General features: G+C 39.5%; 1 protein-coding gene across 11 annotated transcripts in view; it reads right to left on the reverse strand.

The window, feature by feature from the left end:
- Positions 1-16,657, reverse strand: part of PTPN13 (protein tyrosine phosphatase non-receptor type 13) — a 114,533-nt gene that overhangs the window by 60,925 nt on the left and 36,951 nt on the right. For all 11 annotated transcript variants that reach the window (XM_069012896.1, XM_069012904.1, XM_069012903.1 and 8 more), the window contains exons 4-6: positions 15,487-15,552; positions 12,664-12,849; positions 9,612-9,705 (exon numbers count right to left, since the gene is read on the reverse strand). In XM_069012896.1, coding sequence (XP_068868997.1) covers positions 9,612-9,705; positions 12,664-12,849; positions 15,487-15,552 — 346 coding nt within the window. The remainder of the gene's footprint in view (positions 1-9,611; positions 9,706-12,663; positions 12,850-15,486; positions 15,553-16,657) is intronic.

The following is a 16,657-nucleotide window of genomic DNA, read 5'->3' on the forward strand; positions in this document are numbered from 1 at the left end:
TCACTTTTTTTTTTTAAATGTAAAAAACCCCAAATACCCACTGAAAGTATTTATATGCAGGGACCTTACTGAACAAAACAAAGGCAAACAAAGCAGAAAAATACCCAAGGGAAGCAGACAGCTGCAACCCCAATACAATACCACAGCTATACATGCAGGATTACTCAGTACAGCATTGGTCATGACTTAGAAGAACATTCCTGGTTCCAAAGATCATTTAGGTCTCTGCACACTTGCAGGATCCTCTTGCAGGATCACATGCAATGAAAAGAGTCACAAGGTACTTTTAGTACCTGTGGGTGTCCTCACCACAGCACCCCAGAGACACAACCCTGTCTTGCTGTGTGCTGGTGGGAACAGCAGTGAAAGAACCCACCTCTCAGTCAAAAAGAGTGCTGGGGGAAAGGAGCTCCTCACCAAAGCTGTACTTCCCATGGACTTGGATATACCAGAGGCTATTTGCTGTTTGTACAGAGGCACTGAAGACATGAGCTCCTTCGCCTCAGCACACAAGAGATGCTCTCTATTCCCCACGTCAGCCACCCACTGGGGCTCCCCTCACAAGAAAAGGTGAAGTCCACGAACACTGCCTCATGGGCAGTGACTAGGAAAGTACTCATGGCTACAGCTTTGCCACTCAACCAGCCAACTGCATGATGACACTCCTAGGAGATGAGCTGTCCCATCAGGAAGTAGTGCAGGAGGCGTTTCACTTCCACTCCACAGCTCTAACTCGGATCCACACTGACTTAAGCAGTCAATATGAGATTTTTACATAGTAGCAAAATTAATCTACAGCTGGCTTTGGTATTCAGGCTTGAGACTGCAAAATTCTCTCGGATGTCTTCAATCTTTCCTTTATTACTCTCCCCATTCCCACTTCTGCTTTTCATCAGCCTTGCCACCTCTGCAAAACTATCCCTCTCTACATTACATTATTTCAACAAGCTCTGCCCAAACTGACTGACAGTGCCAACATGAGCTGCTTAAAAATCATCCTCAGAGAAGGGTAAAGAAGAGATTTTGGGGCAAGGTGTGTATAACCTGGGTATCTTGAGAGGGCAAACTGAAACAAAACAGCAATAGAGAACTTTCTGACCTGTACTTTATCCCAGCCAAAACTGCATGCTGCTTTTAGCACCAGGGTGCAGAGCCCAAGGATCAAGGGCAAGACTTCTCAATACATAAGCAACGCAACTGCAGATAACAGTAGTAAAACTGGATTAGGCAACCAGCAATCAGTCCAAGCCAATATTTCTATTTTTAATAACTTAAATCTGTCCTCATCCCTTCTTCCTTTTTTTTTGAAGTACTATTATAGACTTTGTAAGTCACAGGATCAACTGTTAAGGTATTTTCACTTTTTAAATCTTGGACTTCTTCCACCACCTCAGCATTACTTGGATCAAGAGTCTAAAATGGCTTCAGGAAGTCTCTCTCAGCATAAGGCTCACGTATCCAGCTTTCAGAAAACAGTACACCTCCAAAACAGAGCAGACTGGAATAATATGCCCTTCTTTAAAACATGGATTTTCAGTTGAATGGCAGACTCAAGACCAAATTCATTAAGTCAATACATGTTTTATCCTTCAGCTTTTTTCCCCTAGCTTTTACTGTGAAATGTGTGGGAAAAGGAAGGAAAGAACTACCAGCAGAAACCTATATATAATGAATGAATAAATATCTAACTAATGACCAAAAAGAACCTGCATAAGGGAACTTGTACATCTTAATGCATGGGTAGAGTCATGTTATGACCTTCCTTTAAAAAAAAAAAAAAAAAAAGGTTTGTATTTATAATGGAAACTCTGGAGACCTATCCCAAGTATCTTGGCTCGACTAAAGACATTAATTATATCACCTGAGACCACACAGAGCTACCCCAGGCTTCAGTTACCCAGGTGTGTAATAGGACAGAGAAGTGCCTCCCTGTTTGTCAGTGCAGGTGATAGAACAAGCCATTAGCAATTAAGATGCTGCAGCATGTAAGCAGGTTCAAAAGGAACACTTTCCCCTTCCCCAATTACTTCTCTGTTGCACTAAACTCTCCTCCTTGCTCATCTGAAGAGTGTTTGGGTTCTTGATTTCTCGTATCGCCCTTGGGTGTTTATCCTCTACTTGATGTTACATTAGTGCAATTATTTATAATTACTGTAAATAATTCAAATGCAATTACAGCAACTGTATGATTCCAACGCATAATATACAGTGAGGGAGTACATACAATAAAAATAGCAATTAATCACCAGGAGTTCACGATTAAATTCCCTTGTGGTGCTAAAATGAAACTCCAGTCTTCCACACACACTTTCAACTGCCAGATATTATATTTTCTAAATAACCATAGATCTGTTTCCTTCTTCCTTTGGTGTTTTCAGCTATGAATGCAACTATACCCTCTTTTACACCAGTGTCATTCACAGACCATCTTTCATTCACACTGACACTAATCTGATTGATTTTCCTCTGAGAAAGAGTTGTTGTCTAGTTCTAACTAAATCCAGTCTGTCTTCAATTACTTGTGTACCAGCTTGATCAAACAGGCAATTAATCCAATATTATGTAAGTGCAAACACAGTCAGTACCATCACATACTGTATCTGTTTTTACTGCTTAAACTCAGCTCAATTTTCTTTAAAATCTTTTTGCCTGCCCCTTCCTTTTGTTTGCACGAAACTGAACACCTTTTTCAACTCTGTTACGGATCGTTATGTTATTCAACTTGTGGATGCATGTACATGCACACATATGGGAGTGGGGGTGGTTAGGAAGAGAGAGGGGCTGGGGGGGAGCAGAGAGAGACTACCCACATGTGCATGAGAATGCACACCATCACTTCCAGATTGGAAGGTCTCAAGAGAGGAAATTATTATACAGGAGTTTAAAAAACATCTCCCACGCCATCTTTGTGTGGAAAACAAAGCAACAGAAGAAACCACTTTCTTCCAAGACAATGTGGTTAGTTTCTAAAATATGAGTGGGTAGCTGATGGAGGAGTTGGGTTTGCAATCCCTTTGGGGCAGGCTAAAAGCCAAACAGAAGACAACAGAGCCAGATGTGGCCTGTGGGTTGACTGCTAGGAAAGGCACCCCCTCTTTTCTTTTACTTTCTAAATTGTTGAGAAAAATCCAAGTTTCAGCCGGAAGTACCCCTAAACAATGCATTCTCTGTGAAGGACAAAATGAACTGGACACGGGGACTGTTGAAAGCACTGTATGTAATGGCCAAGTTATAAATCCTGTATAGCAATTTGCATTCTGCTTTGGACTGAGAGCTCTTCTATCAAAAACCACCAAGCAGCTCCAAAAACCAGGCGTCTTGTTCAGAACAGTGGTAGTGAGCCTTGCCAAGCAGCACTTCATATTTCATAAATGCAACATTGTACCTTTTCCCTTCCTCAGCATCTCTGCAAGACAGACAACCATCACTCTTTCCCACTCAGCTGTACGGGCCAATTCTTTTTTTGGTACATTTCTCAACCAAGTAGGCAAAAGTTCCACCTAGCTACTCTCTTCCTGGATTTCTGTGTATCCCAGGAGAAGCTCAGTGATATAGCTGCTTTTTTGCACAGAGACAGCGTTTGGCATCTCTGGATTGGTGTCCTCACTGATCTTTGTCTCCACTTTTGTTTTGTCTTCAGAGTTTGTCCTCAGCACCACTGGGGCAGCATTTCCAATAGTGCCAGGTTGGAAGCTCCCTACACCTGGAGAAACTATATCTAAATTTAAAAGATCTTACCAGTGCCAACCACCAGTACTGTTACATGCAAACAGAAACACTTATTGGAAGAAAACAGGCATGGTTTTTGTAGTGAAAAATAATACTTTTTTTTTTTCTTCCAACAACAAACTTTCATCTGGCTTTCATTTAGTTTTGCTGAACTCTGGAAGTTATTCTCCACCTACTCAGTTCTTTTTTTCTTGAACTGAGGAGCCAGGGGAAATAAAAAATAAAATAATTTTAAAAGGACTTTATTTAGTATATTTACAGATGACAGATTTTCAAGTCAATGGAAGTAAGTTTGTGCTGCAGTTTTTGATAATTTAAGTCTGTGTTTGGATTTATCGAGATAATGTTTAAGCTACTTCAGTTCACACGTGGAGGTCATCACTACAAACCATTTCTTTATAGACTAAAAGTTGTGTTTTCACCCAGATCATAACTAAAAACATAATCCACAGTCAACTTCCCTGGATCAAAAGAAAAAAGGGTACGTTTTAATTTATTTGAGAGGTTTTTGTTGACTTTTTTGCTTTGTTTTTATGGAGAGTGGTAATTAAACACTAGGATATCTTGTTAAAATTAAAAGCAGCTTCACTTAGCCTTAGCATTTTTCATTCAGTTTCCAACACCTACCAATTTTGTTACACCTGATAGTGCATGCAGTGTAATTGAACAGGGAGTTGAACAACATCCACAATTTTGATCAGTATTTCCAAATACTTCCTATTGTGTACAGTTAAGGTGAATCTAAATGATCTTTTAAATTCATTTCAAGCCTTCATTCATGTGACACCTATTTTTGGCAGAGACAAAGGTCAGAACACAACTGTAACATTATAATATACAAGTTGGACTTGTGACAGTCTACCACATCGTAAAAGTCAAGTTAAAATCAGGGATCCTCATGGTAGGAAAGCCAAGACACCTGTTAGCTGCATCTCTTTAGAAGATGAAACATCTCTGGCAAAGGTCTGTCCTTGGTGTTCGTGGATCATCAACATAAACTGGAACTTTGCAAATAAACAGGATGTTGGGTATTGGATGTCTGGGAAGCAGGTTTCCAGGCAAGTACAAGTTAGGGAGATTCCAACTGAGCACTAAATAGCCTACACATCCTTTTCAAGAATAGTTTGTGGTAAAGAGTAACATAGTGAATTAATTCTTGCTTTATATTTGGAAGAGTCTGACAGTTACCTAATCTTTTGTCATACCAAAAGAATTTTATGAAGCCAATCAAGTAACTTTCACATATAATTCTTGATGTAAAAACTCTTTTAAGGTCTAAAGTGTTTTAACTACAAAAAATTAAGTAACTCATTGGTTCAGATGACTCATGACAGGTCTTATTGCTTTGATTTCTGCTGGCTAAGTCAGTTCCTAAACACTGTGTTCTGAGTATGACTTGACTAAAAGCAAACATTCTGTAATATTAATTTACAATAAATTACTTCTGCAGCCAGCCCTGCTGTAAAACTCATTCACCAAGATAACCACAGAAAGTGAGTCACAGAAGAGACAAAAAAATACATTTATCTGGGGAGAATATTACACAAAGCTGTTCATTAATTTAATAATCATCTTCCAGACATAAAGATGGAAATGAATAGCTGAAAATATCAAAGCTAACTACATAAGGAGAGCAAAATATTTGATTTAAACATGTGAAGTGGAAAAATTTCAAAACATTTATCCTAAGTCAACAATAAAGTCCCAGCAATCATAATTGTGGATTAACATGGTATGGAAAACTGATCCTAATAAAAATGAAATTCAAATAAAGGAAAAATCATAGCATTTTTCAAAGACTGCAAATATCTAAGGTATTAGTTGGCTACTCTCCAATTAGAAGCACATCTCTCTTACTGAACCATCTCTATATTCATGACCTTAGCACGATTTATCAGCTACCTTAAGTTACATGCTCCAAGTAAATTTCCAATACTCTGAAGTTCTCAATAAATACCATACCCCTATGCTGCTTCTTTCTCCATATGACAGCTGTTCTAGTAACTATGAATTCTAAGATTCTCACAACAACTGAACAGAACTTCATCTCGGTGAGTTTCAGAAAAAGTCTTCTGTCCTTTCCAGCAAAGAGTTCAGATCAGTGTGTTTACTTGACTTATAATACACTGGGGAAGTGGCTAGTAAAGTTATACACATCCTTATGTGCACCATCTCGCCCCCTCCAATCATCCCAGTGCTAAACTTGACCCAAAACATGTTCTCGGAGGCAGTTAAACCCAAGAAAAGGGTAAAGGATGACTCAAAGAACTTCTCACTCATTAGAAAGACGCACTCAAAAATCATAATCCTATCTAGTAGCTTCCTGACCTTCTAAATGTTTGCCATTTTGCAACTGGAGTAAGAGGCATTTATTCCAGCTACACACAGCAAAAGGACTATGGGCACTCCTGAGCTGTTTTGATTTTGTCAACTTTTTTTTTTTTTACTGTAACATTTTTCTTAAACCTTCATCTGGCCTTCTACTTGTGGCTCCTCAATGTATGAGATTATCAACCAGTATAATCAGCCCTGCATTCTATAGCTCACTTTAGCAGAAATTTAAAGCTGTGCCCCCAGGGCAGCTGATCTGTGCTGTTACTGACAGAATTTGCACCAGCAAACCAACACACCACTGCAGGAAAAGAAATAACAAGCACTGAACTGCCCTGAATTAAACACAAGCTGTCTCCCATCAATATCAGACACCCAGTTTCACTGGGCCCTCACTTACTTCCAAACACATGACTCAGTGTACTTAACATCAGTGTAAAAACAGAACTGAAAACAGCTAGAGCTGGTTTGGTTATTTGAGGGGTTCTGTTTTGTAGTTTACAATTCCCTGAGGTCTCAGCAAAGTGGAGACAAAGCAATGTATCTAAGATTGAAATAAAGAGAAGATGGTGCTATTAAGGCATACTAAGAAAAGTGACTGATAACAGAAGTAGAATCAGGAAAGGTTTGGGAGAAGCTAAGAGGGTTGTAAAACTTCTAAGGAAAAGGAGAAAAATTAGTTCCACAGATACAGATGTGATACAGAGAAACTGGAAATGGTTGAGTGGAAGCAGGTCAGGCAAAACATTAAACAAAGCAATAAGTGATGTCAATTTATCTTTTTTTATGAAAATAAAGACTCAAATACCAGAAAATACGAAAAATATTTTCTGCTTCTAGGGATAGGGGGAAGACAGAATTGTAATACCAAAATACCATCAACCCCACGAAGTAAATGAAAAGCAATTTTTGCTGGTTGACAGTTCATCTTGAAAAGAATAGAAAAAGTCAAGTATTCAAGAGCATCTCATTAGTAACTTGTACCTTTCAGACCAGGCTTGCAATGATGCAGACAATATAATGTTTGCACTGGAACAGTGATGCACAAACATTTCTTCCCTGGGGTGTCACACATTATCTGTAACACTCTACACATGCAAGCACTTTCAATGAGCTTCACAGGAACAGGTGTTAAGGGACGAGGGCTATTCAGCCAACTTTATAGTCTGGGGGTTATCAGTATCTCTCATTCCATAAATATTATTTGAGTAAAGATTCTGTTAAATTAGAACTCTTCAGATAATATGAAGTTACCTAAAAAGAGAAACCCTTCAGAAGGTCATTTTGACCAAGGCTGCTTAAAACTCTCTGTTGAACTTACTGGTTGATAGCAGCTGAGACAAGTGGACTCAGTTGCCAGGAATAAGAGGAAAAAACATTCTAGCCACAACATTTTTTTCAAGTTAGAGAATACAGTAAAAAACCAGCAATTGGATCATCTAGTCTACTTCCTTTGAGTTAAAGAGAGAGTCCTCAGAGAAAGTTTCAGACATTACATGTTATTCACCCTAGTGCTGACCCAGAAAGCCATGAAGATATTGGCTGGAGCTACTACAGCAATCTTCAAAATTTAGTAGATCCTAAAACCAAAGCTTTTTTATTAAGATATAATGAAGACACTGGGGACAAGCATTACTTCAGGAGAAAGAAAAATCTGCTAAAAAGCTTAAACGAAGTTGTGGGTAGGAAAACAAATGGACAAAGAAACAAACTCCTTAAACCACAAACATTTTAAAGAAGTTAAAGATCTTCTAAGAAAATGAATAACAAAACAGCAAAAGACTGGTCAGTTGTATCAGAGAACATGAAAACTAGAAACAACATAGAGAAGAATAATCAGAATTTGCTAATGCAATGAGAACAGACTTTAAAGACAACCCTGCTACGTCTCCTAAACTTTACAAATACTTTGATCGTTACCAAAACACAGTTAAATATGATTATGGAATAAAAAGAAGAATAGATTATGGAAAGAGGGTATAGAAATGAAAAGCTTGAGGTAGTAAGGCATTCTGCTTAAATAAAGTTCTTGAAAAAATATGGAATAAAGTAGTACTGGCAAAAGAACAAAAGTATATAAAGAAACTGTTTATTGGACAACACTGGAGACAGGGAAGCATAGGATTAAAGAAAAAACCAAATTAACAGCCAGAATAATAAGGTTCTGGTTCAAACTTTAAAATTGCTGGGAACCAGGAAAAGAATTTATTTTGAGAAAGTGCTTAAAAAATTCAGAAAAGGCAGACATTACAAGGTTTACAAACCCAGTCAACTAGATTGATCCAGTCCCAAATCCTGTATTTCTAAAAGATCTCCCTATTGCTATAGAAATATTCTGTAAAAGAAGAAGAATAAAACAAAAAAAACAGTAAGAAAACAAAACCCCTGAGAAAGCAGTCAGAACAGTGAATTTGTGCCAGAAAATGAAGAAACAGCTTGTACCAGAAACTGTTCCTGAACACATAGTGCCGTACTGGAAGGGCTGACAACCACTGCCATAAGTGTTTTATATCAAGCAGTAGCCTAATCTAGCCTCATCTCAAAGAAAAAAAAAAAAAGAATCAATAAAGGAAGACCACCAATCCTTTGCCAGACTTGTACCTAACTTTTGCAGTTTGTATTGTCACTGACAGCTCCATGGGTTATTTCAGTTCCTGCAATTCCCTGCACTGTTGCTTGACACAAAACTGAAGAACTGAGGAGCAACTCAAGCACATAAGTAATGTATCTTTGTTGCAATGACTTACACTGGTCCAAGCTGATACCTTATAAAAGGCTCCACCTCAGCTCCACAATTCTTTCAGAAAAATCAGAGACCAGCCTTTTGGAAGAATATATCCTCTCGTCTGAAAAGCCTAGCACAGAGCTGATGCTGCCAATGATCTTAAACAACAACATCTATGACTTTAAACAACAAAAAACCACAGCAAACATCAGCATTCAACCTACATCACTTTATCCTTTTTCCTCCACAGTGGCAATAGCAACTGTCTGTCTCCTCCCTGGTCTCCCAGTTTCCTCTTTCCTTACTTCCCTGAAGTAAAGTACAGCCCTACCTGGCCTCCATATCTACCTCACACTGTCAAAGCATAGCAGAACTGTGATGGAACATATATCACCTCTCTTCAGAAAAAAAGAAAAGGCAGCAAAAAAAGCTTTGTGTGCAGGGAAAAGAGTCCAGGGCTGCCCTGGAAGCAGGGAGAGATGTTTTGTGCAATTAGAGTTGAGAGAGCAGAGTCCACAGGAAAGAGGGAACAAGGAAAAGCTACTTCCTGCTCCTCTGGTTGATCGACTTTCAGCACCTCCTTTCTCCAGAAACAAAGTATTTGGCCAAGAACCTTTAAAATCTGTTCCTACCATAAGGACTGAAACAAAAAAAGACAAGTATTTTCTTGAAACCATTATTCTCCTGTCACCATCATCAACATTTAGCTAGACACTGAACCATCAGAGAATTTTGTGAATGTAAGCAAGTCCTCCTCTATTTGATTTCTTTGCTTGCAAAATCTACCCAAACTTGGTCTTCCACAAGGCTGCAATGAAGCACTTACCTGTGGGAAGCCCTTTTCCCCTCAGCCTCTCCCGAATAGCCTGGCTCCTGTCTGGCTGCAATTTTCTATCTCCATTACAAGACAGCTGATCCATCTGCAAAAAAAGGCAGCAACATAAAGTCAAAATGTTGGAAGAGCTCATATTAGTATGAAACAAGCATTGTTTTTATGTAAATGCATGATATTAATCAGTGCCAAACAGTTAAGTGCAGCACAGGCATTCAAACTTTTTAATAAAAAACTGATTAATCAGTGAGAATATCCCCTAGAATTATCCGTGTTTGAATAGTCTGTGCATTATTTTACAACACATTTGGTCAACCTTTTTAACACTAAGAATAAATTAAGTTCACAAGCATGTAACTTAAACACATTCCACCCCTACAGCAAACTGAAGGAACAGCAACACTCAAAAACCATTTTCCATGATTACAACGTGACTAGAACTTGCCTAGTTCTACTGATGAGTTTTCTGTATAACAGGAAGAACTGTCTTGTACCCTCACAGGACTTATTGCACATGTCAAATCACATGCAGGCATTTGTGAGGAGTTTCTGTAGCCCCTCAGGCACATTCCTTTCATGTGTCAGGCTTAACTACTCCCACTAACTCTTCACTCAACCTTTTTTTTTTAAATCACTACTTCCCTAGGAAAAACTTTCACATGTATAATCATTCAAAGAAGAGTTTATTTGCTACAATGAAACATTTTTAGTGAGATCTTTTGATATAGTGGGAGCATAACCTGGACAGCAGCTTAGCTGAGAGGAGGGAAGGTGAAATCAAGCAGACTTCACAGTTAAAATACAACTCAGTTAACATTAAACAGACTGAATCAGCCTTGGGCTGTATTGCCCTTTACAAGGCATATTAACATGGCAAATGAAAACATTCAAATGGGACCTCTCAGCTGTGCTTCAGACACCACCAAATGACCAGTTACAGAGATAAGACCACTTTTTGATAAGGCCCATCAAGATTAGAGGCATGCCAACCTTGGAATAGTAAGTTGTACTCTGCCTCTAAAAAACCAATATTTATACATTTTTCTTGTTAACTTAAAAAATTCTAGCACACATACAGAGCACTGAACATTAAAACCAGCAGGGATAGCTGGCTAAGGTGCACAAAAACCTGGCAGCACAGCTATGCTGTCACTGTTCTGTCAACTCTTGTGTTTTTTCTTGTCTTCTTGCAAAGCCAGTGCAGTGACACATTCAGAATTGAAAAGGTTACTGGCAGGGGAAATGAGCAAAGCTTCAGCAGTGGATAACTGCTAGTCCCACTCCTTCATTAAGAGCATGGACAGGAGATGTGAGCCCACTTGCTGGATTCAGGTCTCCACTGGATTTCAGTACAAGCATTTGGGAGCACTGTCACTGTCTTTGGCAGGATGGTCTGGATCAGTCTGCTGCACTAACCCCAGACTCCCTGAAAGCCTGCTGACAAGAACAAGAGGAGGGAAAGAAGAAAATGTGCTAAGCTGAAATGACCATCAACAACTTGGAGAATAATGACTCACTTTCCAAAGTGGCTGTTTCTATAGCTTGTGGCCTGATTTAAAACTGGATCTTTAACACTGATGAAGGCCCTGTAGCCCTTTATTCCACTGAACCACAAACTAATTCCACTCAGCAACTACACAAGACTTCAGACACTACAGTAAGGAGCACTGGACTGACAGACATACCTCACACACTAGACAATGCTTCATGGAGCTCAGGCTCAGCACTATTTCTGGAAGCTTGGCATAATCAGCTGCTGTCAAATATTAGACAAATGCAGGGAACTCTCGCTTTCTGCAAGCATTTCCAAACAGATATATGAAGAAACTATCTAACAATTAGATCATAACTTTTTTTTTTATAAAGAAAAGGAAGCATCAGCAAATTAAACATTTTTCATGCCATTTCAGTGCTGCCTCTCTAGACCCCAATTTTTACATGGGCCTGCTGGGGTGAGTCCAGAGGAGGGACATCAAGTTGATTAGAGGAGTGGAGCACCTCTCCTATGAGGAAAGGCTGAGAGAATTGGGGTTGCTCAGGCTGGAGAAGAAAAGGCTTAGGGGTGACCTAACTGTGACCTTCCAGTAGCTGAAGGGAGCCTACAAGAAAGATCGAAAGAAACTATTTACAAGAACATGTAGTGACAGGACAAAGGAAAATGGCTTCAAACTGAAAGTGGATTTAGATTAGCTATTAGGAAGAAGTTCTTTACTGTGAGGGTGGTGAGGCACTGGCACAGGTTCCCCAGAGATGTTATGGATGCCCTTTCCCTGGAAGTGTTCAAGGCCAGGCTGGATGGAGCTCTGAGCAACCTGTTCTTGCAAAAGGTATCCCTGACCATGGCAGGGAGGTTGGATCTAGATTTAAGGTCCCTTTTAACCCAAACCATTCTATGGTTCTATGACAATTTATGGTCTTCGTTTATTTACTTAATATTATTTAACTATTCTGAAGTTATGCTGTAATGGTTTAGGTGAAGAGAGAAGTTGCCCATCAGGAATAGTAACTTTGTGAGATGAGTTTGTATAACTTCTTTCACTTCTAAAAACAGTTTGGTCATTATTAGACAATAAAATCATCCACAATTCTCATACTCAAGAGCTGAGCAGAAGTGCAAGAGAATTGGCACACTGCCTAATCAGTCCCTCTTTCTGTTAATAAGCAACTCCCCAAAAGTCAAGCATAACTTCAAGATAAAGTAAACTCACAGCCATAATTTCTGAAGCATTTCAAGTAGCAACAAGTCTAAGGCTTGCCCTACAGTTCATTACCTTGTTCTCCTGTTTCTTCCTACCTTTCTTTAATGAAGACAGTTCACGAAATGACCTCCTCAGAAACTCGTGAATGCATATTCCAGGAGGAATTGTCAAGAGAACAGACTGCTACATGGGGAGAGAAGCAGTTCTCTCCTTTCAACACTCACCCTTGTCAAAATTGCAACATATCAAAACAAAAGGAAGAATGACTGCAGAGTGACTGTGATTTAGCACTTTTGCTCTTTTCGTGCTCACCTTTACTATTTCCTCAAATGCTGACACAGACTTACCCCAGACAGGCTTCCCAGAACAAGTCTGACCAGCTGCTTCACATATGAAAAAGAAGGGGCACAGTTGCTGTTCCTTACGTGGGCACTGCAGGCATCCAGAACAGTCCGTACAGACACACGGGCATAAATGACATCCTCACACATGCCCAGCAGAATGCTGTTGAGATGGTCTCCAAGCTTGATAGGCTAGTGACAAACAAGGACAGGGGACACAGGAGAATCAGTTTTAGCAGTGACTTGGGGAACACTCAGAAACAAAAGACATTCAATAATGTACAGTACCTATTCATGAGACTTATTGCCTACATTATGTGAGTGCCAATTTGAAAGTCACCACCTAGGTGGTGGAAAAAATAGTGGCTGTAGAACAGGAGACAGGCATTTAGCCTCTGGATTCAACTCCTCTGCAACGATCTGGCCTAAATAAGCTGCCTGATCTGTAAGGTCAGGACACCAATGCTTTCCTTTCTCAAATGCTTAATGAAAAAGTAAAAATAAAATGAAAGGGAAAAGGTTCAGAGGAAGTTTTATTCCTTGATTTTGAACATTCTGCCAGTCACGAGTATAAAACTCAATCCTCATTACAATAATTTTGAGCAACCCTCTGTGTTCATTTTCTACAGTTCCTCACCTCACCAATATTTTGCAGCAGATGTGTTAGCATTTCCAAATTCTAGTGACATCACCAAACAGTATCAACAAAAATTAAGGAATAAAACAACCAAGCCACTGGTTAACGAAGCAGAGCTTCCTAACTGCAGGACAACACCCATACAGTCTAAAAAAAGTAACTCCAGATGTCTTTCTGCTCTCCCCATTCAGTGAATGCAGCACACTGCATGTGGAATATCACTCCCCAGGGTATGCAGCAATGTGATAACACTTGTTCTCAGATGCTGCAGGCACTTGGGACCTGAGCTTTCTGATCTGCAACTCTCCCAAAGTGGGTGGTTACCCACAAACACTGTCAAGCTTGTTGCATCACAGAGTGCTTCAAACAATTGCAATCTTTCAATCTTCCCCATGTGAGCACTCTTAAGGTGAGCCTTTACAAGGCACTCTGGACCACCCTGATTTAATTAATGTAGCCTTTTCCCATCTATCTGTTTATCACTTCTAACTAATCATAAAAATCACGTATGTGAATAAGATATGAATCTCATGTTCAGCCACACTCCCAGCAGAGAAGCAGCTCATTAACGAATGCAGGCAGACAAATATAGAAAACGTATTAAAAAAAAGGGAAAATCTGCACATGCAAATTAACACTCAAAAGTAATGCCATACACAAGACTGTCCTTTTGCCTACACTAACTCCACAGGACAGAGGATCCACCTGACAACATCCCAAAGGCAAATTCCTTCCAGGCATCCCCCCCACACACTGTCTTTGGGAAAATACTCTTTTATTAACAGGTAGATGCCTTCCCACTGCACTACTGAGGAACTGTTGCTACACTCTTAACCCCAAAGTAAGAAACAAAGAGAACAGGGACTAAAATTCGTGCCTACATTCCTCTCAACACCTATCTCTACCTACTTTAAGTCACTCTCCTACTACTGCTGAATACTGCTCCTCTCATCTCCTGCAAGACAGGAAAGCAAAGAAAGAGAAAAGCCCTAGTATCTAGGAAAACACTAAGGCTTTTGGGACAGGCACAGTAGGCCTTATAAACAGGTACCCTTAACAGTCAGAGTTTCAAAGTTTTTTACCTCACTTAGCTGCATTCAGGCAGCTACTTCCAAGTAAGTACAACTGAGATCCCAACTAACACTCTGTTAAAGAAAATACTAGGAACCGAACGCCTAAAATGCTGAAGTCTTTCAAAATTTCCTTTCTTAGTCTTATACATAACATCAACTAGTAGGAACAAACCCAAATATGAAACACAAATTGCTTCTCCCACAACTGCAAGTCCATCATTAAATGCTTTTTCAGAAGCATTTCATCTTATTTTCACTCTTTTAGATATTTAGTTTTGAAAGTTTAATTGGGGGCAGGGAAGGAGCACTCAGGAAGATAAAGAATCACATTTATCTTCAGTCAGTTTTGGCAAGACAGTCTAAGAGCTCTGCTGGGTGTGTAAAATAACCACATTGAGCAATAACACTCAGCTCTACGCAGTCTGCAACTGCATCTGCATTGACTGACAAGTCAATATCAAGAGTCTACTCCCTGTTCCAAACAATTCATACCCTTTCTTGGCCATTGTGAAAGGTAGGTATCTATATGTGCCAAATCCAGACTCACAGAAGCTATGGCAGCATAGAGAACAAGTTGTTTTGTTATGTGTAAAATAACCGTGTTACTTCAATATTTGTTTTTATATAAGCCTAAACCAAAACAAATTATTTTCTCCTTTGTCAGCAGCTTGAACTGCTGTCTTTCAGCCTGTGGCATTACAGGCTAGACTAGGCCAGATACATCTTCATGGAAACTAACAGCAATGTACTATCAGCACCTTCTCCCTGCAAGACAACACCACACTTCACAAGAAAAAGCTCCAAGTATAGGAAAGAAAACTTCTCTACTGTCCAGTGACTGCACATCAGAACAGACTGCCCAGAGAGCCTGTGGAGTCACCTCACTGAACCATGTGGACACAATCCAGTGCCAGGTGCTCTGGGATCACCCTGCTTGAGCAGGAAGGTTGGACCAGATGAACCACTGTGGTCCCCTCCAACCTGACCCATTCTGGGAAAGGCACCTTGCTCCTAAGTGTCTCAGTATGACAACCCTGCCCTGTAAACTCAAATGCAGAGTCAGTCCAATGATATCAGGTCTGAAGTTGCAATATTAAACAAAACCAAATCCAAACTTACCTGACTTTGAGGAACTTCGTGGTCAGCTCCCCAAAAGAGTGCCATACCAAGAGAATAAATATGGACCTGCCATAAGACACAAGATACTTGTCAGCTCATTGAACAGGAATGGAAATGCAAAGCAGACTTTTAAAGGAGAGCAACTAGCAACTATCATTTTGCTTATAAATACATTTCTGGTATTTAAGCTCAGTTGTCTTTCAAATCCCACTTCTCCTTTACATGAGGTTCAGAGAAGTAAATCCTACTGCTACAAAACACACTGCATCTAATTAGTGGCCCATCTTCTCTGTTCAATTTTAAGCTTTCATCTCACATTGAAGCCAGAAAGTCATGTAATCCATGCAATCAGCCTGGTGTGGGGTAAAGACTGCATGGTTGTGCCCAAGGATCCTTAAAATTTGAGTGTGAAAGTAAGGCAGACCGTAGCACGACTCAAGCAGGGGGCTATCCTAATGAGATCACTAAGATTGGGATCAAAGGAAAAAGAAGGACTGAACAAAACAATATAAACATTTAAAGCAGTACCTTAATCTATAGCTGATATTTTAAGGTACAAATACATTAACCATTACACATTATAATTAATGATTAATATATCTTCAACATAATACACCCTGATCAGTACAGGGAATAAAACCTTTAAATACTGCACAATTAAGAGCACAAGCACATGCTGGCTCTGTAGGTGACTGTCAAAACAAAACAGGTAAGCGTAGAAAGAAAGCACAGTTTTTCTGGACTGTGTAAGTAATGTACACTAGTGACAGCTCCCTATACCATGTTATTAATAATATTTGTGTTACTTAAAGCAACAAATTTATTGAATAACTCTGGAGGCAATGAACAACAATTACAAGGACAGAGATAAAATAAAAGTTCACTTAAGTCAGCCTCTTCACCAAAGCAAAACATCTTAGTTAAGTTCTAGATATATAAATTGACAAAAATCTGAACAGATTAGGACAGCAGTCAGAAAAATGCATCAGGGGTTCTCAGTTAATACCACTGCCCCATTCAAGCAGAAACATTCTCTTTCAAATACTGAGAAAATTGCTCTTTATCTAGTTTATTATCCATTACCCTTTCAACTGAAATGCTACAAAGTCTTCCTTACATATCAAGATACACTGCAGCTATGCAGAAAGAGGTGAACATGCTTTCAGGGCAG

Source organism: Aphelocoma coerulescens, chromosome 4 (assembly GCF_041296385.1).
Source record: "Aphelocoma coerulescens isolate FSJ_1873_10779 chromosome 4, UR_Acoe_1.0, whole genome shotgun sequence".
Taxonomy (NCBI): Eukaryota; Metazoa; Chordata; class Aves; order Passeriformes; family Corvidae; genus Aphelocoma; species Aphelocoma coerulescens.